The sequence below is a fragment of the Balaenoptera ricei genome, chromosome 17, assembly GCF_028023285.1.
Source record: "Balaenoptera ricei isolate mBalRic1 chromosome 17, mBalRic1.hap2, whole genome shotgun sequence".
NCBI classification, from domain to species: Eukaryota; Metazoa; Chordata; class Mammalia; order Artiodactyla; family Balaenopteridae; genus Balaenoptera; species Balaenoptera ricei.
The window spans coordinates 16,351,470-16,378,500 of NC_082655.1; the positions used below are offsets into that span (position 1 = coordinate 16,351,470).

General features: G+C 38.6%; 1 protein-coding gene across 2 annotated transcripts; it reads left to right on the forward strand.

Annotated features, from left to right (window-relative positions):
* Positions 1-1,739: 1,739 nt before the first annotated feature.
* ZHX1 (zinc fingers and homeoboxes 1) lies at positions 1,740-25,181 on the forward strand. 2 transcript variants are annotated; one of them, XR_009498458.1, is made up of 5 exons: positions 1,740-2,113; positions 9,648-9,764; positions 18,223-21,072; positions 21,459-21,555; positions 23,595-25,181. XR_009498458.1 is itself a non-coding variant. In XM_059901665.1 (4 exons), exon 3 carries the CDS (start codon positions 18,448-18,450, stop codon positions 21,067-21,069), a length of 2,622 nt encoding a protein of 873 aa, XP_059757648.1. In that variant the 5' UTR covers positions 1,740-2,113; positions 9,648-9,764; positions 18,223-18,447; the 3' UTR covers positions 21,070-21,072; positions 23,595-25,178. The 2 variants fall into 2 exon arrangements, 1 of the variants encoding a protein (XP_059757648.1); XM_059901665.1 differs by lacking the exon at positions 21,459-21,555 and having other exon boundaries at positions 23,595-25,178.
* Positions 25,182-27,031: the final 1,850 nt, after the last annotated feature.

Consider the following 27,031-nt stretch of genomic DNA (forward strand, 5'->3'; position numbering starts at 1 on the left):
ATAAATCCTAAGCAGTTCTCAGTGGGCACAGCAGTGCCCCTAGGGGGCATATTGAAATTTTGTTGGGGCAGTTTTTGTACTGTAGTTCTCGTATTGGTGCCAGTTTTTCCATAGTGAAAAACATATTATTATTTTTATTGATATTAGTATAGTATTTTTTAATAAATTTATTTATTTTTATTTATTTATTATTTTTGGCTGTGTTGGGTCTTTGTTGCTGCTTGCAGGCTTTCACTAGTTGCGGCGAGCGGGGGCTACTCTTAATTGCGGTGCGAGGGCTTCTCTTGTTGCCAAGCACAGGCTCTAGAGCGCGCGGGCTTCAGTAGATGTGGTGCGTGGGCTCAGTAGTTGTGGCTCGTGGGCTCTAGAGCGCAGGCTCAGTAGTTGTGGTGCACGCACGGACTTAGTTGCTCCGCGGCAATGTGGGATCTTCCCGGACCAGGGCTCCAACCCGTGTCCCCCTGCACTGGTAGGCAGATTCTTAACCACTATGCCACCAGGGAAGCCCAATATTAATACAGTACTTTAAAAGACATTGCTTTCGCTTATTTCACCTTTGTATTATTAGAATATTACAGTGTTTTCTTGCAGATAGTTTACATTATCAATAAATTTAATTCCAGGAGAGTAAAGTGGTGTTAAATTTTTGTTGTGTTGAGTAATATACAGGGTGTTGAGTATGGCAGGATTGAATACCTACGTTTACAAGATTAAGCTTTGCTTGCTTCTGCTTCCACACGTTCTAGGATTCTAGGACGAAACATGCAAGTAAAAGGAAGCTGGTGTACATTGATTTCAACCATCAGGCTTTCACTTTAAGCAACTGCATGTTTTAGGTTTCATGTGGCTCAATGGAGCGCTGTTGTCAAAGCACAGAGGGTCCATGACTGGGATGGGGGCGGGGAATGAACATCAGGGCACCAGAGAGTCCTCACACGTCCTGGCCCGTGAATCCATGCAGAGTAGCCTGGAGGGTGAGACGTTTCTCTTTGCTTTGGTCTGTATTTTTCTCCATTTTAAAAATGATGGGGGTGGGGGCTGCAGAGGGAAGGAGAGAGGTGGGAAGGGGCCATTTTCCCCAAAGCCTGGGTCCTTCGCTGGCCTCTGCCGGGGCTGGTTCACATTGACGCTATCTGGATTTGAAGACCACAGCTTGAAAAGAAAACCCTCCAGAAGAGTGACTCGTAAGGGGGAAAAGGAGGGTTTTCGGGGAGCAGAGGGCGGCTCCGTCTTGCACCGCGGTTCGAAGTGAGGTTGAACCGAACTTTTGCTGTCAGCGAGTGGAGCGGCTGCTTTTGGTGGAGCAGGAGGCGAGAGGAGGCGGGACAGCAGTTGACAGGAGGTGGGGCTTCGGGGTAGAATCGAGAAGGGTCTCAGGAAGGCGGGGCTTCTGTTGACAGTGGGTGCGGTCTCCCGCCTAAAGGGGCGGGGCTTGGATCGTACTGCCGCCAAATGGGGCTTATGATGACAAGGGGCGTTTCTCACGATCTGGCGCTGAGACTAGAAAGGCGGAGCGCCCAGAGGGCAGGGCCACAACTAACAGAGGGCCGGGTGCCTTCTGGATTGACCTGAGTGAAGACCAGTCTTCTGCCAGTAGCGGGCGGAGCTATCACCGGCAAGGGGCGGGGCCACTTCGAGACCTGGAGAAGGCGGGGCTTCTGTTGACAGAGGGCGGAGCTTCCGTAGACTGGGGCGGGGCTTCTGTTGACAGAGGGGCGGGACGGTTCCCTACCTCCCGCCGTGAGGCAGGGCCCGCAGAGGACCGGGTCGAACCCCAGGGGAGCAGGAGGGTCCGGGAGTGGAGAGCCAGGCGCGGAGCGGGGTGGGGGCGCGCGGAGGGCGCGCGCGCGGGAGGGCGCCGCCTGGGTCGGCTCTTCCCCTCCCCCCGCTCCCGCCCCCGGTCGGCTGCTGGGGCGCGCGCCTCGCCTCGCACCCCCACCCCCGACTCCCTACGCTCCGCGGAGTTCGCAGAGCTTCCGAAGCCGTGAGCCGGCCCGCCGAGCGGTTCCGGGTGTAGGGTTCACAGGTCAGAGTTGACTCCCTGAAGAGTGTAGCCGGTTTGAAATGCAAGATGGCGGCGGCGGGGCTCTGAGAGGCGCGGCGGCCCCTGCAGGTAGCTGCGCGAGCGGGCTCCGCGACCAGCGGCCCAGGGCGTCCGGGGCTACGGGTGGGAACCGGCGGCGCAGAGTCCGCGGCCGGCGCGGCGGGCCGGACGGGGGAGGGCGGCCCTGGGGCAGAGACCCCGGGGAGCTAAGCGCGCTCGGCGCGGCGGGTGGCCGGGCGGACGGGCGCGGGGCGTCCGAGGGGCAGGGACCCGGCCTGCCTGGGCCGGGATCGCCGCCAGGGGACAGACCCTGAGCCTCCTTTGCGCTCTCGGGGTCTCTGCGGCCGCGGAAGGAGCTGGAGTGGGCTCTGTAAGGGGAAATTTCAGCCCCCCTGCCTACGAGAGGGCTGAGCAACTTGGGATTGTTGAAGGAAGTGAGGACTGGGTCTCCCTAGAAGGGGGGCAGGCGCCGCAGGGATGGAACACCCCAGCAATGTTGAGGGTCCTAGGGGAGGTCGGGAGCCCTGCCCTGCGGGGGCGTGTGGCCTCGTGGGGACTTAGTCTCCCTGAGAGTCAGGAGAGATTCTCTTGCTGGAGCTGAGCGCACTGGTATTGGGGTTGGAGCCCGGAGAGATCCTTCGGGGAAGGGCTGTACCTCACTTCGGGGAAGGCTGGGCACCCATTTCGGGGCAAGACTCAGAGCTGAGTCCTTAAGAACTATATTAGCTTTTGAGGGAGCCCTGGGACTTAGGGAGAAGTTGATTAGAGAGAATGGAAATGTTATCCGTCCCTTTCAGGAGGGAGAGAGGGAGGCTGACCATGGACCGCTCCAAGCCTTAGGGCCTGAAGGGAACAACCTCCCGGTCTTTGCAGGGAATGAAGGGCTAGGAAGGAGCTGTGAGAGGAAGGGGGTCTAATGGCAGTAAAGAAGAGCCCTGGCGGATGCTCTTTCCCTGTGTATTTACACCAAAGTTCTAGGAAACGGGACTTGAAATTCTTTGTTTCAATACGTCCCTCCCCACCTCTCTGTGGGTAACAGTAAGGGAAAAGCAAAACCCCGGAGGAGAAGAAGGAAAAAAAAAAAAGATAAATTAAAAAAAATACAAGAAAGAAAGAAAAAAATAAAGAGAAGAAAAAGGTTCCTTTGGATATCCTTAGCTTATGTTAGTGCAGGATCAAGCTCTCTGGCGGGTTTCAGTGAGAGACTCGGGTAGGAGAATTAGGAAGCGGGAGAGGGGATGGATAGAGGAGGCATATGGGGAAGAGATTGGGCAGAGCGGGAATTCCACAGGGCTTTTCTGTCATCTCACCCCAGCTCTGAAGAAAAACATGAGAAGAGGCTAATCTTTGTGGGGAGAAAAAAATGTCAGGAAAACTAACTGATAGAGAATTTGTAATGTGTTTAGGTTGGGATTGCATGTAACTTGAAGGGAAGAAGCAGCTCTCTTGGAGAGTGAGAGGATAGCAAAAAAGGGAAAATCACAGGATTGGGAAATAGAGTAGTTCCCAGTTAGGGAGGAAGAAGCAGCTTTATCCCAGGAATAGTGAGTATTTGTTGGGTTGGAGTATATGTTTGTGCATAACCTACATGAGTGCACCTTAAGATTTGTCGGTATTGGTCATTGTTTCTCAGTCTTTGTCTGAAAGCTTTAACTTGTGTTATATGGTGCTACGTGAATTATCCTTGCTTCTGACAAATTATCCTGAAAAAGTCGTTTGTTTTTATGCCCGTGGTGAGGATGAACAGGATTTGGTGTTAACAGAGATACTGACCCTAGCATATCCCATAGATTTTTTTTAAAATTTCTTAAGTAGCAATTCTGACTCTTGACTTTAAGCAAAAGAAATGTGAGTGCTGCCAAAAACAATAATGCTGTAACAGGATATAAAAGAAAAGGGGCTCTCATGAATATTTTTTCCTCTTAGTTTTTCCCTTCTTACTCTAAGCATTTTAGGGCTAAGCAGACTAATTTTGTGCAAAATAAGTTGTCAAACCTTGGGTCCTTTCAATATAGAATTGATAGCATTTCATTTATCAAGGACTCTTTTTGTAGAAGAATCTCTTCAAATGCTTTATTTAGTGATCAGGATTAAAATGAGAAAAAAAAGAATTAAAGTAAGACTTGGGTAACTGATGACAGCTCTGATTCATACAGATTTCTTGAACCATTCTAGTATTTTTTAAAAGAGCTTTAACGTCTTCAATAGAAGTGTTTTTAAAAACATATTTTAAGTATAAACTAGTTTAGAGCTACATGTTTGGAACATTGTTATTCATGTGTGCAGTTCTTTGGTTTCCCCAAAGTGCACGTAAGTCGAGTTTTATATTCAATTCTGACCAGATTAGGCTGGGTGAACCAGAAAGGCATTGCTGCCAGATGGTTTGAAAATATGCTAAGGCTGAAAACATAAATGTGCCTGTGCCGGTGAGCGCTCATTAGTAGATGTCTCTCCTTTATAGTGAGCTGATTATTTCACTGGATTGGAGGACAGTTCATGAATGATGCAGCAATTATTTCACCTTTAATGATACTTGTGTTATAAGTTCTTTTTTTCAATAAATGTGAAAAAAAGTTTTACAATTATTTTATTAATGAACTTGATAGCATAGGTGAGGTGGCTCATTTTGGAGATTTTTTCCCTTTTGTTATTATATTTCACATTGAGACTGAAAAGTGATGTTATGATATACTATACATTTTCCTTCGTGTAATGTTAAATAGGCACAAAAATGTGATATTTGGGACTTACTTAAATGGAAGTACTCTTAAAATTAATAAAATGATTACAAGTGTAGCTGAGGAAATAACCTTTTTATGTGCATTGCAGCATTGTGGATTTGGGCTCAAAAGACTCTACTTATTTGAATATTAACAGTATTGAAATTTCAGTGCCTAAGCTAGTTTTTAATCTAATATCATATTCAGTCAATTCAGGGAGGTGTCCAGAAATATCTATTGCACTGTTTGTGGTAATAGCCAGTATAGCACATTCACTTTTATGTCTAAATTTTTTCTAACTTAAAATCCTCTTAAATCATCCTATGTAATTTCAAAAGTAATTTAAATTACATTTATTTGAAGGGAAAAAAACTATGGTACTAGCCTTTGAGTAATAGCCAGTGTTTCCCTTATATTATTGTATCCTGTTGCTCTGATACATTAACAGTTGTAGTCCGTGAGTAACCAGATTCGCATGACTGAGCTGCTGATTAAATTACTAATCAGGATATACATTTGCATTTACATTTTGGAGATCTGTATTTTATACAGTTAATTTTTTTTAATATAGATTTTATTTATTTATTTATTTATTTTTTGGCTGCGTTGGGTCTTCTATGGCTGTGCGCGGGCTTTCTCTAGTTGCTGAGGGCTTCTCATTGCGGTGGCTTCTCTTGTTGCGGAGCACAGGCTCCAGGCGCGCAGGCTTGAGTAGTTGTGGCTCGTGGGCTCTAGAGTGCAGGCTCAGTAGTTGTGGCCCACGGGCTTAGTTGCTCTGCGGCATGTGGGATCTTCCCGGACCAGGGCTCGAACCCATGTCCCCTGCATTGGCAGGCGGATTCTTAACCACTGTGCCACCAGTAAAGCCCTATACAGTTAATTTTTAAAGTAAATATTTATGTAAATTTTTATGTAGGTTGCCAGGTTTTGGTCTTAAAGGGTACTTAATCTTTTCAGTTTATATAATCTGTATCCCATAATGTATTTGAAAGGTATAACGATGGTCTTATGTACCTTTGGTTTAAACAAATATGATGATATACTTTGGAAAAGAAGTATATATGAGCAGTTTAAGAGTGACGTTTATTCAAGGGAGTAAAAACTGAGTAAACCACTTTTTATACAGGATTTTTGTTTTCAGTTTTAAATTTATATTTTTAAAAAGTCATATTATCAAAGCTTATCTAAAAAATTAAACCATTAAAGTGATAGACATATCATATACATATTTATCATTTAAAATAAAATAACTTTGTCATTAAATTTTAGTGATTTAATATTTCCCTTAGGACTTCTGACTCCCTTTTTCCCCTTCCTAAAAGTCTTTTTCTTTTTTTGATTGTTGTGAGGAATGAAAGGACATAGGAATATTCTGATATTTCTAAGCACTTCACTCATATTTATGTTTTTCTTCTTTACTAAGTTTATTCCCTTTTACCTTCCAATATTGTGAAAAAGAAGTTTGTTAAAACTTGTCTGGGGGCTTCTCTGGTGGCGCAGTGGTTAAGAATCCGCCTGCCAATTCAGGGAACACGGGTTCGAGCCCTGGTCTGGGAAGATCCCACATGCCGCGGAGCAACTAAGCCCACGTGCCACAACTACTGAAGCCTGCGCGCCTAGAGCCCGTGCTTCGCAACAAGAGAAGCCACCGTGGTGAGAAGCCCGCGCACCGCAACGAAGAGGAGGCCCCGCTCTCCACAACCGGAGAAAAGCCCACGCGCAGCAACTAAGACCCAACAACACAGCCAAAATAAATAAATAAATAAATAAAATAATAATAATAAAAACTTGGCTGGGCTTGGACTCTACTTGGGAGTGGGGGTTGGGAAAAAAAGAACACTCTCACTGTATTACTATAAGATTTATATCAGAAGTTTGCGAGTTCTATGAAACACCCCTTAAAACGTGTCACATATTAGTGATTCATCTTGAAGCTGAGGTCAGAGGAACTATGTGCATGTTGGGGTGGGGGGTATAAATTATGATTGATTAATGTCTACCTGCTAAAGCCAGCCTATTCTAGCATTGCTTAATATGCTCAGAGGTATGAAATGGAAAATAAAATGGATTGTTTTGTAGACTTTTAAAATATTTTATAATGTTTCAACATTTAGCAAATTGTGTGTGTGTGTGGTAAGAACTCCTAGGATTTCGTCTTTTGACAACTTTCGTATATAACGTAGAACAGTGTTAATTATATTTATCATGCTGTACAGTACATCCTTAGTACTTATTTATCTTATAACTTCAAGTTTGTACCTTTTGACTACCTTCATCCAATCCCCCCTCCCCCAAGTCCTGTACCCTGCCTCAGTAACCACAAATCTGATCTCTTTTTCTATGAGTTTGTTTGTTTTTTGAAGTATAACTGACCCAGAACACTATGCTAGTTCTCAACATTTAGCAAAATTTAAACAAAGACTTTCTTTGTTGTATAACTTAGTTAATACCTTAAATAAGAGTCAGAAAAATCTAATTGCGGACTTACTATGGGCCAGGAAATAGTCCAAGCACTTTACATGTGTTATTTCTTTCAATACTTACAGCAACCCTATTAAATAGGTACTATCATTGGCCCCATTTTACAGATGATGAGGCTATGGCACAGTCAGGCTAAGTGGCTTATCCGGGACCACACAGCTAGTAAGTGACAGAGCTGGGACTTGAACCCATGCACTCTGGTTCCAAAGTGCAAATTCTTCATCTTTATTTCCAGTCCGTCCTCTACTGCCAAAATAACTGATCTGTTTTATTACATAATGTATGTGGTTGAGATGACTTATTTAATTTTCGAAGTTCACTCTGTTCCTAAATTTTAAAAAGATACTTTGAATTTGAGAGGTGTCCTAAAGTACTCCCAGTATCAGGAACCGAACTAACACCAGGCAAGTATGCTTTTCATCCAGAAATACTGAGGAACTCATTCGTTCCTCCTCTAGTTGCCTTGTGCCTTTGCATGTCTTGGCAGCTCTTCTCAGAGACTCTGGTTCAGTAAAACATCTTGCAATTACTGTGTGATTTAAGAATGGATTCAAATAGGTTACCAATTTCCTATAATATTAATAATTCATTTTGGAAAATAACCTCCCCGCTTTGGCAACTGTTTCCTATCCTCTCTTCTAGTCCACATCTTGTAGATGGATGGCTGAGGAGTGTCAGAACAAGGAGGTACCAGGAAATGAAATTGTAGAATCCCAGGCTGCAGACAGAACAGGATGCTCCACTGGGTCTACCAAGAAAATGCTCTTTTGCTTTTCATGAAAATAGTGTAATTATTCAGCCTAAGCTTTAACTTACCCTACAAGTATTTTACTAAAGGACTGATATATTTACATGATTTCTTGATTTAAGTGGGCTCTTCATAAGCAATGCTAGAATAGGCTGGCTTTAGCAGGTAGACATTAATCAACATGCACCCCAACACCTACCCCAACATGCACATAGTTTCTCTGACCTAAACTTCAAGATGAATCACTAATATATGACACGTTTTAAGGGGTGTTTCATAGAACTCACAAACTTCTGATATAAATAATCTTATCATAGTAATACAGTGAGAGTGCTCTTTTTTCACCAACCCCCCACTCCCAAGTATAGTCCAAGCCCAGCCAAGTTTTTTTTTTTTAACTTTTGGCTGCGTTGGGTCTTTGTGCCTGCGCGCGGGCTTTCTCTAGTTGTGGCGAGCCGGGGCTACTCTTTGTTGCGGTGCGCGGGCTTCTCATTGCGGTGGCTTCTCTTGTTGCGGAGCACGGGCTTTAGGCGCGCGGGCTTTGGTAGTTGCAGCACGTGGGCTCAGTAGTTGTGGCTCGCGGGCTCTAGAGCGCAGGCTCAATAGTTGTGGCACACGGGCTTAGCTGCTCCGCGGCATGTGGGATCCTGCCTGACCAGGGATCGAGCCCGTGTCCCCTGCATTGGCAGGCAGATTCTTAACCACTGCGCCACCAGGAAAGTTCCCAGCCAAGTTTTAACAAACTTCTTCATAAAGTTGTATGTAATAATAGCAGGAATCAAAGGATGAGGTACTGAGGGAAATCATCTTCTTTAATATTCATTCACTATGGTTTTCAGAGTTTCAGTGCTTAAAGAACAATAACAAAAATGCTTCAACCCTTCAAAAGCATTATTTACTTTTATTTAATAAGACAAACAATTATAGTTTTTACTTAATTTTCCTGACTGGTTTAACAACTGTGAATAATATACCACAACATTTTTAGACACAAATCTGAGTTTTCAGAGAATTTTCAGTTTGCTTGATTTTGTGCCATCTAATGCTTCACAATGCACTGATTGAAAAACCAGTTAGTAGTAGCTTTCTTACAAAAATGAAATAACCACCAGTCATTCTATTAGATATATCATACGTTTAGGGGTAGAATACCACTAGTTTATTTAAGTAGTATTGGCATGTCCCCAGCATTAATGATCCACTGCATTCCAATTAATACGTAGTAAATTAGGGTACAAATATCACTAGGCTTATATGTAAACATACAAACACACACCGCCTCCCAACTCTTAGTTTAACTAAGTTGTCTATCATAACTTTTGTGTACTAATTTTTTACAATCCCCAGTTTCTTCATCTCAGCTTTCATATTATAGACTGCATATATTCACCTTTTGAAAACTTTTATTGAAAATAGTACAATAGTGACTTGGTTGTTTTATAAAATATAAAGATATTTTGAAGTATAGTTTTCAGTTTTGAATTTCTTACTAAGATTGAGTTTGGCATTTCGATGATTCTTTTAAAAGTTCTGTGAGGATATGAAATTTTTTAAAAGTTACATTTATTTTTAAAAAGCCAAGGCATAAGCTTAAAGTTTCCGAATAAGACTGAATCGTATCTAGAATAATAAAGCGATATTACTTTTCTTGTAGGAGATGGCAGATAGGTACTTTGGACCTGTTGGTAATGATGGCCTGAGCTAAACATCTCCTAATTTGAAGGGACACCCTTCTGTGTCAAAGAACAGAATGCGGAGGAAGCTATGGCAAGTATGTGTTTCATCGTTTTGGTATGGTAAAAACTCAGATACTGAATGTGCTCACTTAATATAGTAATACTATATTTGGCTAAAGTTTTAAAAGCTTTTCTTAAAAAAGCAGCAGATATATTCTTAACTCTTTTTTAAGAAATGTACTTTCAAACTTGAAAAATATAGAAGTATTGTCTGCTTTAATTTCAAAGGAAACAGCATCACACTTCATAATAAATCTATGTGGTATATTTAGAATTGAGTTTTCAATCTATTCAGTACGTCTGCTGACATCCACTGTGTATCAGGCACTGTACCAGGTGCTGTGGTAATAGTGGTGAACCAGACAAATGAAGGTCATGAGTGAGGGTAGAGACCTTTTCTGTGGGGAAATTGATCTAGAAATTTTACTATTCTTTTGCCTATATCCAGAAAAATTCTTCAAGACTTACAAGAACAACTCCTGAAAATATGTTTTCAGTATACAGTTCTCTAATAATAGTTAATTACAATTATAAAATTTAAGATATTAATAATTAAATACTTTGATTTAGGTTAAGCATACCACTATTTAAACATTTGAATATATTTGTACATAATTACTTTTATATTTTATCTACCTGGTACGAGTTGGCTTTTATAAGAAGCATTAGATTACATACTATACTGTTGGAAATATTTATTTAGTCCAATTGTTATTGTATATGATTCCAGAAGGTACTAGGAAAGATTCCATAACCATTAATATGGTGGTTCACTTACATTTTTTGTGTTCTTACAAGTTGACATTACCAATACTAATTACCATTATCCTTCAAAGTATTTTTTTAATTAATTAATTTTATTTATTTATTTTTGGCTGCATTGGGTCTTCGTTGCCGTGTGCGGGCTTTCTCTAGTTGCGGCGAGCAGGGGCTACTCTTCGTTGCTCTGCGCGGGCTTCTCATTGCGGTGGCTTCTCTTGTTGCAGAGCACAGGCTCTAGGCGAACGGGCTTCAGTAGTTGTAGCACGCAGGCTCAGTAGTTGTGGCTTGAGGGCTCTAGAGCGCAGGCTCAGTAGTTGTGGCGCATGGGCTTAGTTGCTCCGCGGCATGTGGGATCTTCCTGGACCAGGGCTCGAACCCCTGTCCTCTGCATTGGCAGGCGGATTCTTAACCACTGCGCCACCAGGGAAGCCCCCTTCAAAGTATTTTTAAAAATTGAATGATTATATCCTGAGTGAAATAGGTAACAGTTACTTTATTTTATAAATGGGGAAGATAATGGAGAGATGAATGGCTTTTCAGCCTTTCAATGATAATCTCACTTAGAATCAAGAATAGCATTCTTGTGTAGATTGTCTGTGAAAGACTTAATACACTTCCTTGAGAAAAGTAGGGGAAAATTATTTTCAGCCGAAAATTACTTTTGGATCCTATTCACAAACTTGAATAATAAAGACAGGAGATTTCATTATAGGGCTAGTTTGTGTATCACTCTCATTATATGTTACATACCGACCTACATGCCAGCAGAAGGTGGAACACCAAGATGTTAGTGTCCTGGAGACCATTCAAAAAGACATTTCACTCCTCAAATCTGGAGTCAGAGCTTACCAGGAGAAATCTGTCCAGCTTAGATTCTTCTTTTAATCTTTAGCAGCGTTAAAGTTGGCTTTCTTGGGTAGAAAAAAAACAGGTAGGATAGAGTTTCTAAACCTTTAAGCCTTAATTAGCATTAGCAAAGGGATCTTCTGAAATTAGATAATCTTTGGCCACAGTTTCTTAGATGCTACTACTTGGATCATATTCACTCCCGTCTGTATTCACCTTGATCTTGAGTTTTTATTGTCTTGAGACCATTTTGGCAATTTTCTTGAGATTTATCTCTTAGGTAATAATTCTAGGTTTCAGTAATTTTTACAAACGTTTGTTGTGGGTACAAATTTGGGTTGACAAATCGCTCATTTTTGTTTTTGAGAACTTGACTCTTGTTTCTAAATATTTTTATATTTTAGCTTTGAAAAATGCCTCAAGTGTGTAAAGACCAAAAAAAAATTTTGTAATTAAAAAAAGTATCCTCTTGGACACCTTTTTTTAAAAGAACATGGTAGATAGCCTTTGTTTTAATATGAGTCCATTATTCTTTGTTCCTACTATTATTTCAGGCATTCTGTGATTTTGGTGGATTTGTGACTTTTAGTTTGAATACAAACATGTAAAAATAAGTATTTTCAGCTGGCTAAACAGAACTCTGACTCAGAGAGGGAGAAGTGAAACTAAATAGAATACAGAGTCCTAAGAGTTCTCAGTTTATGTATAAATACACATTTCAAAGGATTCTTAGTTTGTATATTTTAGTTGTCCTAAGAACAGTTTTACTTAGTTGGTACTAGGTCAAAACTACCACAGTACTTAAAAATTATAGTTATCTTCTAAATGTTCTTATTTGACCCAGAATTGGCCTAAAAACAAAGTTTGTTTTTATTCGCATAAAATCTTACCAAAATAACATGCCTTTGTGGCATAACTAGGCCAATAAACTGTTAATCATTTAATTTAAAGTACAAGACAGCCAGAAAAATAGAGGCTTGGAAATTCAGTGTAGCTATGGCCCTACTTATAAAATTTTTTAGACTTTTTTTTTAGCACTAAGTATAGAATTTGAAACAATCCACTAACTTTTTATAGTGTATTTTATTGAGAACCTGTTTTTAAATCTCTTTAAAAATATAGAATATCATTAAAATATAGTTTTCTCTTATAGAGAAATAATGATTCTAAGTTCAGATTTGCACTTGCTATCTTTATAAGAACTGTGCCTTTTCTTCCGCATTCTACTGCAGGACTAATTCTTTGAATGAATTTATCATCCTTGCTTCATTTTTATATAGTCTACAAATTTAGATATACACTAATCACACATAAAACTGATTTGTTATGGTAGAATTATAGATATTGGTAAATATTTGTTGAATATCCATTGCTATATTTTAATAAATAGAGTGTTTTATATTTGAGCATGTTTTCATATTCTAGTGACTAAGGTAATTTTATTAGTAAGGATTTTACCAGTGAAAGTACTGTAAAGCGAGCACAGTTGTTCTTTATAGCTCCTCTATAAATGAGTGCTTAATGAGTAGAATGTATGTTATAATACACAATACACATATATTTTAAAGCTTTTTTTTTCCCCAGCAAATATTATTGGGGACTTCATAGGCACTGTGTTTGGCCCTGGGAATAGTGGAGAGCTAAACAGACATTCTCTCTGACCATGTAAGAAGAACTACTTTTAGAACTGCTCCAGATTTTTATTCTGTGATGAAATAAATTTTGCTTTCACTAAATGCTTTTCTGCAGAGAAAATTTCATGTAATTATTTTCATGAGTTAAGAATCATGAATTGATTAAGGAGCATCCTACCCTCAGGAGAAGAACCAGTGCGCAGATAGAACCATGGAAATTGGCTTGGCCTAGATCTACACCCTGGAGATTATGTGTGGTCTTGCGGGCTCTTAGAACCAGTCTGACTTCTCTACTGTGGGGCAGCAGCCCCCAAAGATGTCTGGAATACCCCTGAATGCTGTACATACTCAGATTCTTCTTCTTCCTGAAGAAACCTTTATGTAGCACATGTTTTTGCTTTAAAAATAGAAAGTAAACTTTGTTTCCAGCTTGAGACAAATGACCATAGAAATATTTTAGTCTATTTGCAGTTTTAAGGCCTTGAAACTATTGTTTGTTGTATTTACAGTAAAGCAATGTCATAACAATATTAAAAAAAACTTGTAAATACCACACATAAAAAGATTTCACCCATAATCTCATGTGAAAATTTCATTTTTTATGTTCTCATCTAGTCTTTGTCCACATGCATACATATTTTCCCATAGTTATTTTATAATCAGTATACAAATTTTGTTCTGATTTTTAAAAATTTAACAGTAAATGGATACTTTACCATATTCCTTAATTACTTTTTTGAATATCATTTTTAATGGCAGTGTAATGGATTTGATCATTTTTTTTTTAAACATATTTCTCTACTGAAAGATTAACTGAAAATAGCGTTCAAACAAAATTATATTTACAGTGCTGGATGCATTTAGAGCATAATTTTTTCTTTTATTGGCAGACTTCACTTTAATTATGTTTTAATTGCAAAGCCACCTAGCTCCTCAACTGAACTCTAACCCTCTTTTATAGGTAAATAGTGCAAGCTTCTGCACATTGATTTTAAGCTTTTTTGAGTTGACTTTCAGAGGGAGGATGAGATGCCTGTCAGCTAATAGCAATTTCTATATGGCAGTTTTCCTGTCTCAGCCCCACTGCACTGTAATGACGAAAGGAGATGAATTGAAACCACACCATGGAAATTCTTATTCTGTATTTTTAACCCCTTTTGCTTTTTCGTTCAACTTGTGTGCCTTATGTTGCTTGAGAGATAGAAAGAAAGAGAATAATAGTAAATAAATGGTATTTATCCATTCCCAAAAGAATTTTTCAGGGACTGGGGGAAAAAGCATTAATTAGGCACCTAATGTATATCAGAGTGTGTGAAGCATTTTTATTTGATCAGCCTCTGAGGTAGGATACCAGTATTCTTATTTTCTCCAGGGCAGCCTTCTCTGCTTCTTTTCTAGAAGCCTCCTGTAATGTGCTTATATAGTTCCCGATACTTCCTCTCTCACTGCATTGATCATAGTTAGTCTAAGGAATTGTTTACTGCCTGTTTTCCTTGCTCAACTGCTAGAACCTGGAGAGATGCTAGAGATGATTTGTCCTGGTCACTGCTGTAATCCAAGTGCCCAACACAGTGCCTGGCACGTGGTTGACCTTCAACAAATAGTTGTTCAGTGGATTTGTTGAACTGAAGAATTTTGGTTTTATAGGTGAGAAAACTGAGGTTGATATGAGGTTGATATTGGGTAACTTTTCCAGTCACCTAACTACTAAGTGACAGAGGAGACTCTAAAACCTGTGGTTTTACCCTATATCACAAAGCCTCTGTGAACTTACCCCCTGGGCCTGGGTTTCTTCTTCCATAAAAAATGGGACGATTGTACTGAGGTCCCTGCTTCCCCCCCAAATCATGACTTTATAATAAGGACCACGAGGATGCCCTTGTTTGTGCTTTGATTTATTTTTATGTTATATACGTAATAACAGAACTGAGCCATTGGACCAAATCTTGAGGCTCTTTTGGGAACTCTTAGTCTCCCTTTGGAAATATGTTAAATAATATAGTGACTCTGGTTTGTTAGCAAAATGTGAGCAAACAGTTTTAGAAGTGAAGAGGAAAGAGTATTTCTCAGGTCTATGTAGTTGAGTATAGAAGTAATCCAGGTTGAGGCAACCTAGGATACTCAAAATAATCAGATTTTTAGTCTTTTGCATTACTGAAGATTTTTTTTAAGCCTTTCTTTTAAGTAGCTTATTTAAATTTAATTATAATTTTAAAATTATACATTTAATTTAAAATATTTAATTTAAATAAATTTAATTTATAATTTTAAATTTTCGAATTCCTTTCAAAGACCAGTACTTTCAAAGGAAGAAGCACAATTGTGTGTATATATCATTAGATAATAATATATGAATATTTTGTAATTTTCATGACTTTAGCAAAAAATATTTAAGCTTTTAAAATTTTATATCTGTTTCAGTTCTTACAAACTGACCATCCTGAGCTAGTGAACTATAAGGAAAAGAAATAAAAGTAATAATTTCGTAGCATATTCCTATTTTTATACTAGATAGGATAAAAAGTAAGAAGTTTAACCCAAGAGCTAGAGAACCAGAATAATAAAGGGATTTTAGCTCCTCAAGTTTCTCTTCTGTATCTTTTTATTAGTATGGGTTACTCTGTTCTACTCCTGGGCGCTCCAGGCCTGCCTTTTAGAGTGAAACAACCTGAAAGGACACATTAAATTCACTTTAGCTTTCACATTTCACTTAGCACTGGCAAGCTGAGGATTTTTGATGAAAGTATTTACATTTTTAAGGCAAAGTCTTCAGACACATCTCAGAACCCATCAGAGGTGGGAGTAGGGATTGTGGGGTCCGTGGGATGGGGTCAGGTAGTAGTTTAGCTTCTATACTTCTCCGACCAGTGGCTATATTCTTTAATCAGTTTTGCACTTGGGCTTCTCATAGAATTTTGTTTGAAGAAAGGGCTCTCCTGCTTACAACAAAAAGTTTGAAAACCACCACTTTCAGGAAATGTAGTTTCAAGAAAAACCCCTCTATCTTTGACTTCTGGCTGTTAATATACCCTAACTAAATATAATCTAAGATTCTATGAGAATAGCAGTCACAAAATAGCTTACTCCCCTGCCTTTCAGCAATTCTCCTTCACTGTCAAAAATGTGGGTGCTGCTCATTTGTTACTCTTCTGCTTAAAGTCTTATTTGAGGAATTCCCTGTTTCTAATGAGGAAAAAATGATCAAAACAGTGGTGTTCCCTATTGAATTGAGTAGGAGAGATGGTATTATCTTAGTTTATAACATTTAGTTAAGAAATCGTTTTAAATTTCAGTGATTTGTTTATTTTCCCTTAGAAATCAAAGATTTTTTTATAGAAAAAAAAAACACTGACACTTTTGAGAGTGGGGTTTGGACTGTTGATACCATTATTATTACTAAGCTGATGCTCTTTATTTTGTAATATGGGAAATCAGGACATTTAGTCCGACTTTTGGTCCAACTTTCCATCTGTTGCTTGGATCCATCAAATGGATATGTAGTATATATTTGAATAATCCCAGTGAGGATGATCTTACCACCTTCAAAGGCAGGACATTCTCTCTTTGGACAGCTCTGTTTCCTAAAAATGTTTCTCCCTTTACTGAGTCTTGGAGACCTAGTTTTGCTATAATCTTTGAAATAAACTTTTTCTCCTCATTCAGCTAGGACAAGGATTATGCTAGTAAATGAAAATAGTTCCAATTTGTGGTACAAAATAAGTGATACCACTTATTGTATTCATTTTCATTTGGTTTAGAATTTAGAAGGACACCAACTTTGATTTAGCATCAAAATTGTATTTTAACTATTTTGGGTACAAAAGTATTAAAATGTATTTGTATGAGCATAATTCACTTTTTCTTGATGATTCAAGGTCATTCTTGTGAATTTCAGCTACGTTTTCCATGGTGATGCCCTTAGGACATTTTGAATTTTACAGGACTCTTTTTCTATTCATTCTAGTTCAGGTTGGAAGTAGTTTTGTGTGTGTGTTGGGGGGAGGATCTTAGTTCCCCAACCAGGGATTGAACCCCGGGCCACAACAGTGAAAGCACTGAATCCTAACCACTAGACCACCAGGGAACTCCCTAGTTCAGGTTAATAAGCATTTAGTGAGTCTCTACTTCCAGGCTTCTGTATGCAAAAGGAGATATAGAAATGTATGAGAAGTCAGCCAAGATAGCTCAGCTGGGAGAGCTTAGATTGAAGACATAAAGGAAATTGCCTCCATCCAGTTTCAGGAGCTTTGCTATGTCTCAAAAAAGCTATTACTTTAAAAAAGAAGGAAAAAATGAATAAGGAAACTGGAGGTTTCGGGACAGAAGTGTAACATTCCTCTGGTACAATATGGTAAGTGCTAGACTAGAAAATAAACCGGGGAGGAGGTTGGGCCGAGCTAAGGGGAGAAGGTGATCTCTCAGGCAGATCTATAGAGAGGTCATCACACCCAGTGCACAAACAAGTGTCCTGGCACAAGGAATGGCCTGCACTGAGAGTCCCTAGAATAGCAATCGTTTTTGCTCTGTGCCTAAAGCATAAGGAAATAGGAGTCAGGAGGGAGATGGTAGGAAATTGAGGTTGCAGCCAGGATGTGAAGGGAACTACATGTAGCTTAAGGAGTTTGAATTTCATTCTTTCAGCACTGGGGACCCATCATAAGCTTTAAGTCAGGAGACTGATATGATTAGATATGTTTTACCAATTTTGATAGCATTGTGGAGAATGATTAAGATAATGTTTCTGAAACTTTGATCATTTATATTCTGCCTTTGTTGCTTTTGCCATACTTGGGCATGCTTTTGGGATAAGACAGACCAGGAGGAAGAAGCGGGCATAACTGATGGATTGAATTTCTTATATACTTAGTGGTCATAGTCTTGAGTATCTGTGGCTGCTTTTATAGTTTTAAAGTTCCTCCCCTGTTAACAGATTATCATTTCACATTGATATTAGTATGCCTGCCTAAGCAGACTCTTTTTCCCCTTCCCTTCCAATATATAGCTGGCTAGCTGAAAAATCCAAATAAACAAGCCCGTGAGCTGACCCATGAGGTACAGTACATGACCTTGAGTGAGTTGGCTTGGAGACATCTATTTTGATCCTTAGAGGACTTTTTTCCTGGTCTGGTCTTATTCTACATCTTTATAACTGAGCTCTCCAACAACTTCATGTAAGTGAAATATAACTGTAATTTGTTTAATAGATCATAATCACTCATTTAAAAACATTTTTTAATTTATCTTAATGTAGGTGATTGGAGTTGTGCTTCAAAAATTTCAGCAGTTCAGCAGTATTTTATTTGCCAACCATAAGCTCTTTACTTGATAGCACCATGAAAAAGCTGCTAATGAGACTTGTTGAGCACAAAGACAGACTTGAAGAACCAAAAGCCATTGTTTTCAAATGAAGAATACTGAACAGTTTTAAGCCCCAATGCTTTTTAATCACCACTGAGATTTCCCCCGTAACATCAGAATGGCAAGCAGGCGAAAATCCACAACACCCTGCATGGTCCTAGCCAGTGAACAGGATCCAGACCTCGAGTTGATATCAGATTTGGATGAAGGTCCTCCTGTACTTACACCTGTAGAAAACACCAGAGCAGAGAGTATCTCAAGTGATGAAGAAGTTCATGAATCCGTGGACTCTGACAATCAGCAAAATAAAAAAGTTGAAGGTGGCTATGAATGTAAATATTGTACTTTTCAAACTCCAGATCTAAATATGTTTACTTTTCATGTGGATTCAGAACATCCCAATGTAGTGCTAAATTCATCCTATGTTTGTGTCGAATGCAATTTTCTTACCAAAAGGTATGATGCACTTTCCGAGCATAATCTGAAATATCACCCAGGAGAAGAAAATTTCAAGTTGACTATGGTGAAACGAAATAACCAGACAATCTTTGAACAAACAATAAATGATCTGACTTTTGATGGTAGTTTTGTTAAAGAGGAGAATTCAGAGCAAGCTGAATCGACAGAAGTTTCTTCTTCGGGAATATCTATCAGTAAAACTCCTATCATGAAAATGATGAAAAATAAAGTGGAGAACAAACGGATTACAGTTCATCATAATTCAGTTGAGGACGTTCCGGAAGAGAAAGAGAATGAAATCAAACCAGACCGTGAAGGAACTGTGGAAAATCCAAGTTCTTCAGCTTCTGAATCGAATACAAGTACTTCCATTGTAAACAGAATACATCCAAATACTGCCAGCACAGTTGTGACCCCAGCAGCAGTTCTTCCTGGGTTAGCACAGGTTATCACTGCTGTATCAGCTCAGCAGAATTCCAATTTGATTCCCAAAGTCCTCATCCCTGTTAATAGCATTCCTACCTACAATGCTGCATTGGATAACAACCCCCTTTTGCTTAACACCTACAACAAATTCCCTTATCCAACAATGTCAGAAATTACTGTTCTTTCTGCCCAAGCAAAATATACAGAGGAACAGATCAAGATATGGTTTTCAGCCCAACGTCTAAAACATGGTGTTAGCTGGACTCCCGAGGAAGTAGAGGAGGCGAGAAGAAAACAATTCAACGGAACAGTCCACACTGTACCTCAGACCATAACTGTCATCCCCACCCACATTTCCACAGGGAGTAATGGTTTACCATCCATCTTACAGACATGCCAAATAGTTGGCCAGCCAGGTCTGGTCCTTACCCAAGTGGCTGGCACGAATACCTTGCCAGTAGCAGCACCTATAGCCTTGACAGTGGCAGGGGTTCCAAATCAAACAAACGCACAGAAAAGTCAGCTCCCGGCCGCTCAGCCTACTGCAGAGACCAAGCCAGCAGCAGCAGGAGCCCCATCCTCTCAGCTTGTAAAAAATGAAACCGCAGTGGCGAACCCTGATGCGTTCGGCGTTCGGGCAAAAAAGACTAAAGAGCAACTGGCAGAATTAAAAGTTAGCTACCTAAAGAATCAGTTTCCCCATGATTCCGAAATTATCAGACTTATGAAAATCACAGGGCTGACAAAAGGAGAGATTAAAAAATGGTTTAGTGACACAAGGTACAACCAGAGAAATTCAAAGAGTAATCAGTGCTTACATCTCAACAATGATTCCTCCGCCACTATTATCATAGACTCCAGTGATGAAACCACGGAATCCCCAACTGTTGTTACTTCACAGCAGAAACAATCCTGGAATCCTTTTCCAGACTTTACTCCCCAAAAGTTTAAAGAGAAGACGGCAGAGCAGCTTCGTGCCCTACAGGCAAGTTTTCTCAACAGCTCTGTACTTACAGAAGAAGAATTAAATAGGTTAAGAGCGCAAACCAAACTTACCAGAAGGGAAATTGATGCTTGGTTTACAGAGAAGAAGAAATCAAAAGCTTTAAAGGAAGAGAAAGGAGAAATAGAGGAAAGCAATGCAGGTAGTTCCAAAGAAGAAACTGGAGAAACTTCTCCTGGAGATGAGTCTAGTGCACCTAAGTCAGGGAGTACGGGCAAAATATGTAAAAAGACACCCGAGCAGTTGCACATGCTTAAAAGCGCATTTGTCCGAACACAGTGGCCGTCGCCAGAAGAGTATGACAAATTGGCTGAAGAAAGCGGGCTTGCTAGAACAGACATAGTTAGTTGGTTTGGGGACACCCGTTACGCTTGGAAAAATGGAAACTTGAAATGGTACTACTACTATCAAAGCGCCAATTCAAGCAGTATGAATGGTCTGTCTTCTCTTAGAAAAAGGGGGAGAGGGAGACCCAAAGGAAGGGGAAGAGGAAGACCTCGCGGGCGGCCCAGAGGAAGCAAGAGAATGAACAACTGGGACAGGGGGCCGTCCCTCATCAAATTTAAAACTGGAACTGCAATACTTAAGGATTATTACCTGAAGCACAAATTTCTTAATGAGCAAGACCTCGATGAACTTGTTAACAAATCACATATGGGCTACGAGCAGGTCAGAGAATGGTTTGCTGAAAGACAGAGAAGATCAGAGTTAGGTATAGAATTATTTGAGGAAAATGAGGAGGAAGATGAAGTTATTGATGATCAGGAAGAGGATGAAGAAGAAACAGATGACAGTGACACTTGGGAACCCCCACGACATGTGAAGCGGAAACTTTCTAAATCAGATGACTGAAATGTAAGTTGTTAAGCTGCGTGTGCACTCACCAACCACATACATTTAGCACAGTCACCTTGTATTTGTCATCGTCACTTTTGACGGATTTTTTCTAAAATAGTTTCTCTTATGCCTCATAAGAGGACTAGGTGCCATGAGTATAGCCAAGAGATACGATTATCATGTGTAGTCTGATTCTTGTGATGGTTATGTTTATTTTGTAGAGTTTAATGTTGCCTTAATTATTTTTTATGTGAAATGTTCTTTACTTTGTTTTAAGGGAAAGTTACCCATACTCTAAGAAGGAAGACTGGTGGGCGGGTTGGGGATTCACACATACTAAAGATAACTAAAATGTATTTCTTGCAACCCTCCTTCACTAAAGCTTCATTTTTTGCCTGTTTAAGGAAAGAATTCAAAAACGAAAACTAAAAAGAAGGGGAAAAGTATACCGAAGGAAAGACTTACCACAGGGGTGAAGATTGCTCAGTTTTAGGAAACTAGGTGAAAATGGCTATCTCTCTTTCTTTATTCATTGTATTGCCCCCCAAACTATTAGATTTTTAACTAGAGTTTAAAATGCTTTAAGTATTAAAATTATTCAATTTTTTTTCTATTAAAAGCCAAAGGTCTGTTTTAAGCGATATATAAATTCATGTTTGCTTTGGTGGCATCTGTCTTTGAAAACTGTGATATAAATTATTTCTGTTTTAGGGATCAGTGGTAAATAACAAATTTTATATTAAATTTACTCAATTGCCTAAAATGTCTTTTCCTTATTTGATATAAAACAAACCTGCTACCAGCAGAAACACATTATTAAGTTAAAAATATTTCTCTGTAGGCATAAAAGTGCAAGTATATATGCTTTAAATTTGAAAGGTTTGGCATGTTCCTTAACTCTTAATTCTTTTATAGGTTGGATTAATTAAAATTTCACTGTAGTTGCAAATCCAGATACCTGATTTGGAGTTAGAACTTGAATTCTTAATACTTTTGGAATTCAGTAGCATAGTTTGCTTCTTTTCTACTCTCTGTTTTGGAGTGTTCTAGGATAAGACTGTACTTTTTTTAAAAACAGTGCAGTTGTCATGAAGTGTTTGTATCTGTCCATCAGTAGTCCAAAAGCACCTTGTTGTCAGAAATCACTGCAGTGTTCTCAAACAGCAGGGGAGGAAAAGAGGCTTAGACCCTCATCATGTGAGCATATTTATTATACTTACTTCCATAGCTTTTTGCATCCCTACCCCATCTGCTACTTTTACGCTCTCTTATTCTGCACAGAATTTCTTTAATTCCCCCATGCCTTCCTCCCTGGTTTTATTTAGTTTTAACAGTTGTTTATAGAGAGCTTAATATGTACCAGGCACTATTCTTATTGCTTGGCAGTAAGCAAGATATTCTTTTTTTCCAGATACTCTTTTCATTAACAGGTTTTTTTTTTTCAGGCAGAAAAACAGATGAGACTAAAAATGCACCTATTTTAGAATGAATCTTACTCCAGGTTATAGAGCATAATGTATCCTTGTGAGTCACAAGAAGTTAAACAGCCTTGTACGGCTTTATCCTGAAACGCAGCCCTCCATTTCCTTATGTCAGAAATCTTCAGGACAGGCTTTTTTCTGACCCAGATGCAGAAAATATTTTTTACAGGCTTTTTTTTTGTTGTTGCTAAACACAAGAATGTGCACTCGGCCAAGATTGAATCAACAAATTTGTTGCTGCAGTGAATTGTTGTCATTGTTGTAGTAGTAATCTCTGCAGTGATTTTGGAGGAAGTTGTAATCTCATTCTAAAAATAATGTGAATTTTGTTGTACAGCTTAGTTTGACCTTACTTTAAGTTTGTGTGGATAATTCATAAGTTATATATCAATATGCTAATGGACACTATGGTCAGAAAATTCACACAAAGCCATGCATGATTTTTTAAAAATTGTATCGTATATGTTATACATGTGCTTTTGTGGTACCTATATTGGCATGCTCTAATTTTAAAATGTGCAAAAGTCTAAAATTATAAAACCCATTAATTAGCAAGTTATCATTGGTTTAACAAAATAATTTTTCATCTTATAAAAGGATTCACTGTAAATTTCCTCTAAACTGTTACTTCTTCATTTATATACGGTTTAATTTACCAAAAAAAAAGTAACCAAAACCTTTCCAAAATAGTTACTGCAAAAAAGTCATAAACACATATGTCTTTTGCACAAGCTAGCCCCGTATATAAATAGAAAAAAATACAAGTCTTTAGATTTCATAGTCTATTATGAATACAATGAAATATATACTTCCTACTAGTATTTTTTTATAAATTATTACATGTAGGTAAAAAATGTCTATAAGCAAATCTGGTATATGCAGAACATATACACTGGAGTTGCAAAATCTGCATTACACAAGATACATGTGGCAAGTGATCTCAGGATTAATAAGTGAATACAGAGGATGTATTTTAATCGTTTTTGTTCTAAAAGTGGTAAATGTTAAAATATGGTTATCTTTAAAATTTTAGTTTTTTATTATGTTTTTCTTTTATAGCTGCCTAAAACGTTGGAGGAGAATCAATTCTTCAACTCCAGATGTCTGGTTTACTGTGAATGGGCCCAATCTTTGATGACACTGAAAACGTTTGGGGGCATACACAATCTCAAAAAATAGGATCCAATACCCAAAAACAGTGGGACTCAATGTTGTGTCAAAGTTAAACTGCTGCAGACGGCAGAAGTCCTGCAGCGCACACAGGACACTAATTAAAACAACTTGTAAGAAGTCACATTTCAATGCAGTGCATTTTTATTCTGATATGATGGAGACATTCTGATTCTTAGACTTTCTGAGGGGGTTTAATGACCACTAGAGCTTGTCCTCATATTCTGTTCAGCTTAATACTGTATGTCTCGTAAGATGGGCCTTATTGCCTGTATTCTTTGATATATGATTAAGATTATAGCTTTGAGTGACCAAACATTTTACAGAGTAAAACTTGTTTGAAGCAGGAAAAAGAAAAATCTGATTTATTTCTGTGTCTCATTTCTCAGGCCCTGCACTAAGATTAAGGAGTTGTGCCTGGGTTTATGTAATTTCAATGTAAGTGAAAAACAGGCTGTGGACATATGTTGGAGCAAGAAGGTTTTGTGGTATCATTGGCGCTTAATGATTGGATCTTTCATTGAACACATTCATGGATACCACTATTACTACTTGTAATACTCTGTTACTTTTTTTCATTAGAAACTGAATTAGCTTTTTCTTAAACCCAACATAATCAGTACTGAAGAAGGGAAAGAAACTGGCATAAGAATTTGGATAGGGTGAAACTCTGAAATAAATATTGTACCAAAAATGTGAAAAAGAACCATGTAGTAAATATTAACTTAGTGTTTTCTTACAATCGTATAGAAATCAGAAATTTTGTACAGGTGTCAGATCAGAATTTTCAAGAATTATCTTTTGGTGAAATTCTTTGTGTAACAACTTCAATGAATAAAGAAAAAAATTCTGAACTGATCAGAATGAGTTAAAACTTAGCTTTTCACTTATGAACATGGCAGTGTTCACTGTTAACTCTTGCCATTTCAGGAGACTGAAAGTTCCTCCTAACTCAAACTTTGTAAAGACCGGTGCTGTTCATTTGTGTTGAGAAGGACCCTTTCCTTTGTGACTATAGGACCATTTTTCAAAATGTGCTTTCTTCATAGAAGAAATGTTCAGTTTCATTAGCTTTGGATTTTAAAATGTTTTTCTGAATGACCAGATGTAGTGGGCTTGGCCAGTTTATTTTATCTAATTTAATGAATAATAAATATTAAGCTCTTGTTTTTACCTAAATGTTTGTCATCTAATGAAAATGTTATGAAAAAGCCTTGACTATGCATGCTGCTTTCATTTTTATAAACTTTTCATTTTTTAACTATAGCTTTATTAGTAATTCCAAAATGCTGCAATTTAGCTTATTTCTTCATTCAAACAGCTGGCTTTGTGGGTGGCTTTTTCATACTACTGTTAACTTTTTTTAAGAGAAGCAATGTAAAGACAGTAACGATTTAATGCACTAAACTGTTCTTTCTTTTACACGTTTAAAAACTTCTTAAAGCACTCTGTATTATAATGATTAAATTGCTCCCTTTTTTAAATCATTGCTAATGTGGTCTGAGTTTTGTTTGACAATAATTTTAATGTTTTCAAAATTTGAAATGTCAAGTATTGGAAATGAAACCTTTGAATATATTTATATTATGTTTCCCTTGCAATATGTTAACTTTGTATAGCTGTAAATAACTATTAGTAATTTTCCCCCAGTCTCTTAAGACTTGACACTTAAATCTGCTCTGATGTTTGCTAGCTTTTAAATATATTTATTTGACAGAGCAAAGAACCCTCTTCTCCTGGTTAACTGTGTCCTTGAATACAAAATAAAAGTTAGCAGTGATTAGTAGTTTTCAGTGATTTTTTTTCATTTTATTAACTGAATTTTCAAAAAATTATGGTAAAATATAACAAAATTTGCCATTATATCCATTTTTAAGTGTACAGTTCAATGGCATTAATTATATATACAGTGTTGGGCAACAGTATCCACTATTTCCAAAACTTTTCATCATCCCAAACAGAACTCTGTAACTGTTAAGCAATAACTCTCTATTGCCCCCTCCCTACAACCCCTGGTAACCTTTCATCTACTTTCTGTTTCTATGAATTTGCCTATTCTTGATATTTCAAATAAGTGGAATCATACAATCCTTGTCCTTTTATGTCTGAATTATTTCATTTAGCATAGTGTTTTCAAAGTTCATTCATATGGTAGCATATATCAGAATTTCATTCTTTTTTTATAAATTTATTTATTTTATTTATTTTTATTTTGGGGGGGCTGTGTTGGGTCTTCGTTGCTGTGCGTGGGCTTTCTCTAGTTGCAGCGAGTGGGGGATACTCTTCATTGCGGTGCGTGGGTTTCTCATTGTGGTGGGTTCTCTTGTTGCAGAGTATGGGCTCTAGGTGTTTGGGCTTCAGTAGTTGCGGCACGTGGGCTCAGTAGTCGTGGCTCGCGGGCTCTAGAGCACAGGCTCAGTAGTTGTGGCGCTCGGGCTTAGTTGCTCCACGGCATGGGGGATCTTCCCGGACCAGGGCTCGAACCCGTATCCCCTGCATTGGCAGGCGGATTCTTAACCACTGAGCCACCAGGGAAGCCCTCATTCTTTTTTATGGCTGAATAATATTCCAGTGTGTATGCCCACGTGTGTGTGTATTCATCTGTTTATGGATGGACACTTGGGTTGTTGTCACCTTTTGGCTAGAAAAATGCTACAGTGAACATCAGCATACAACTCATAATGTGAGTCCCTATTTTCAGTTCTTTTTGGTATGTATCTAGGAGTGGAATTGCTGAATCTTAGGGCGATTCTGTGTTTAACTTTTTGAGAAACCATCAAACTGTTTTCCACAGTTGTGTGTAGCCATTTTACATTCCACCAGCAATATACAAGGGTTCTAATTTCTCAGCATCCTCACCAACACCTTTTATTTTCAGTTTTTAAAATTATTGTTATCACCATCCTAGTAGGTGTGAAGTGATATCTCACTGTGGCTTTGATTTGCATTTCTCTAATCTAATGACTAATGATGTTGAGCATCTTTTATGTGGTTACCGACCATTTGTATATCGTCTTTGGAAAAATGTCTATCCGAGTCCTTTGCTAAGTTTTTAATTGGGTTGCCTTTTTGTTGTTGAGTTTTAGGAGTTTTTCATATATTCTGGATGTTACACTCTTATCAGATACACGATTCGTAAATACAGTCAATCCTCATTTACAGATTCTATATATGCAGATTTTACTTGTTAAAACTTAACTGTAACCCCCGAATCAATATTCATGGCACTTTAGTGCTCATTCATGTGCTTGTGCATAGTGGCAAAAATATTTGAGTTGCCCAGTGTGTACATTCCCAGCTGAAGTCAAAAAAGGTGCCGTTTTGCC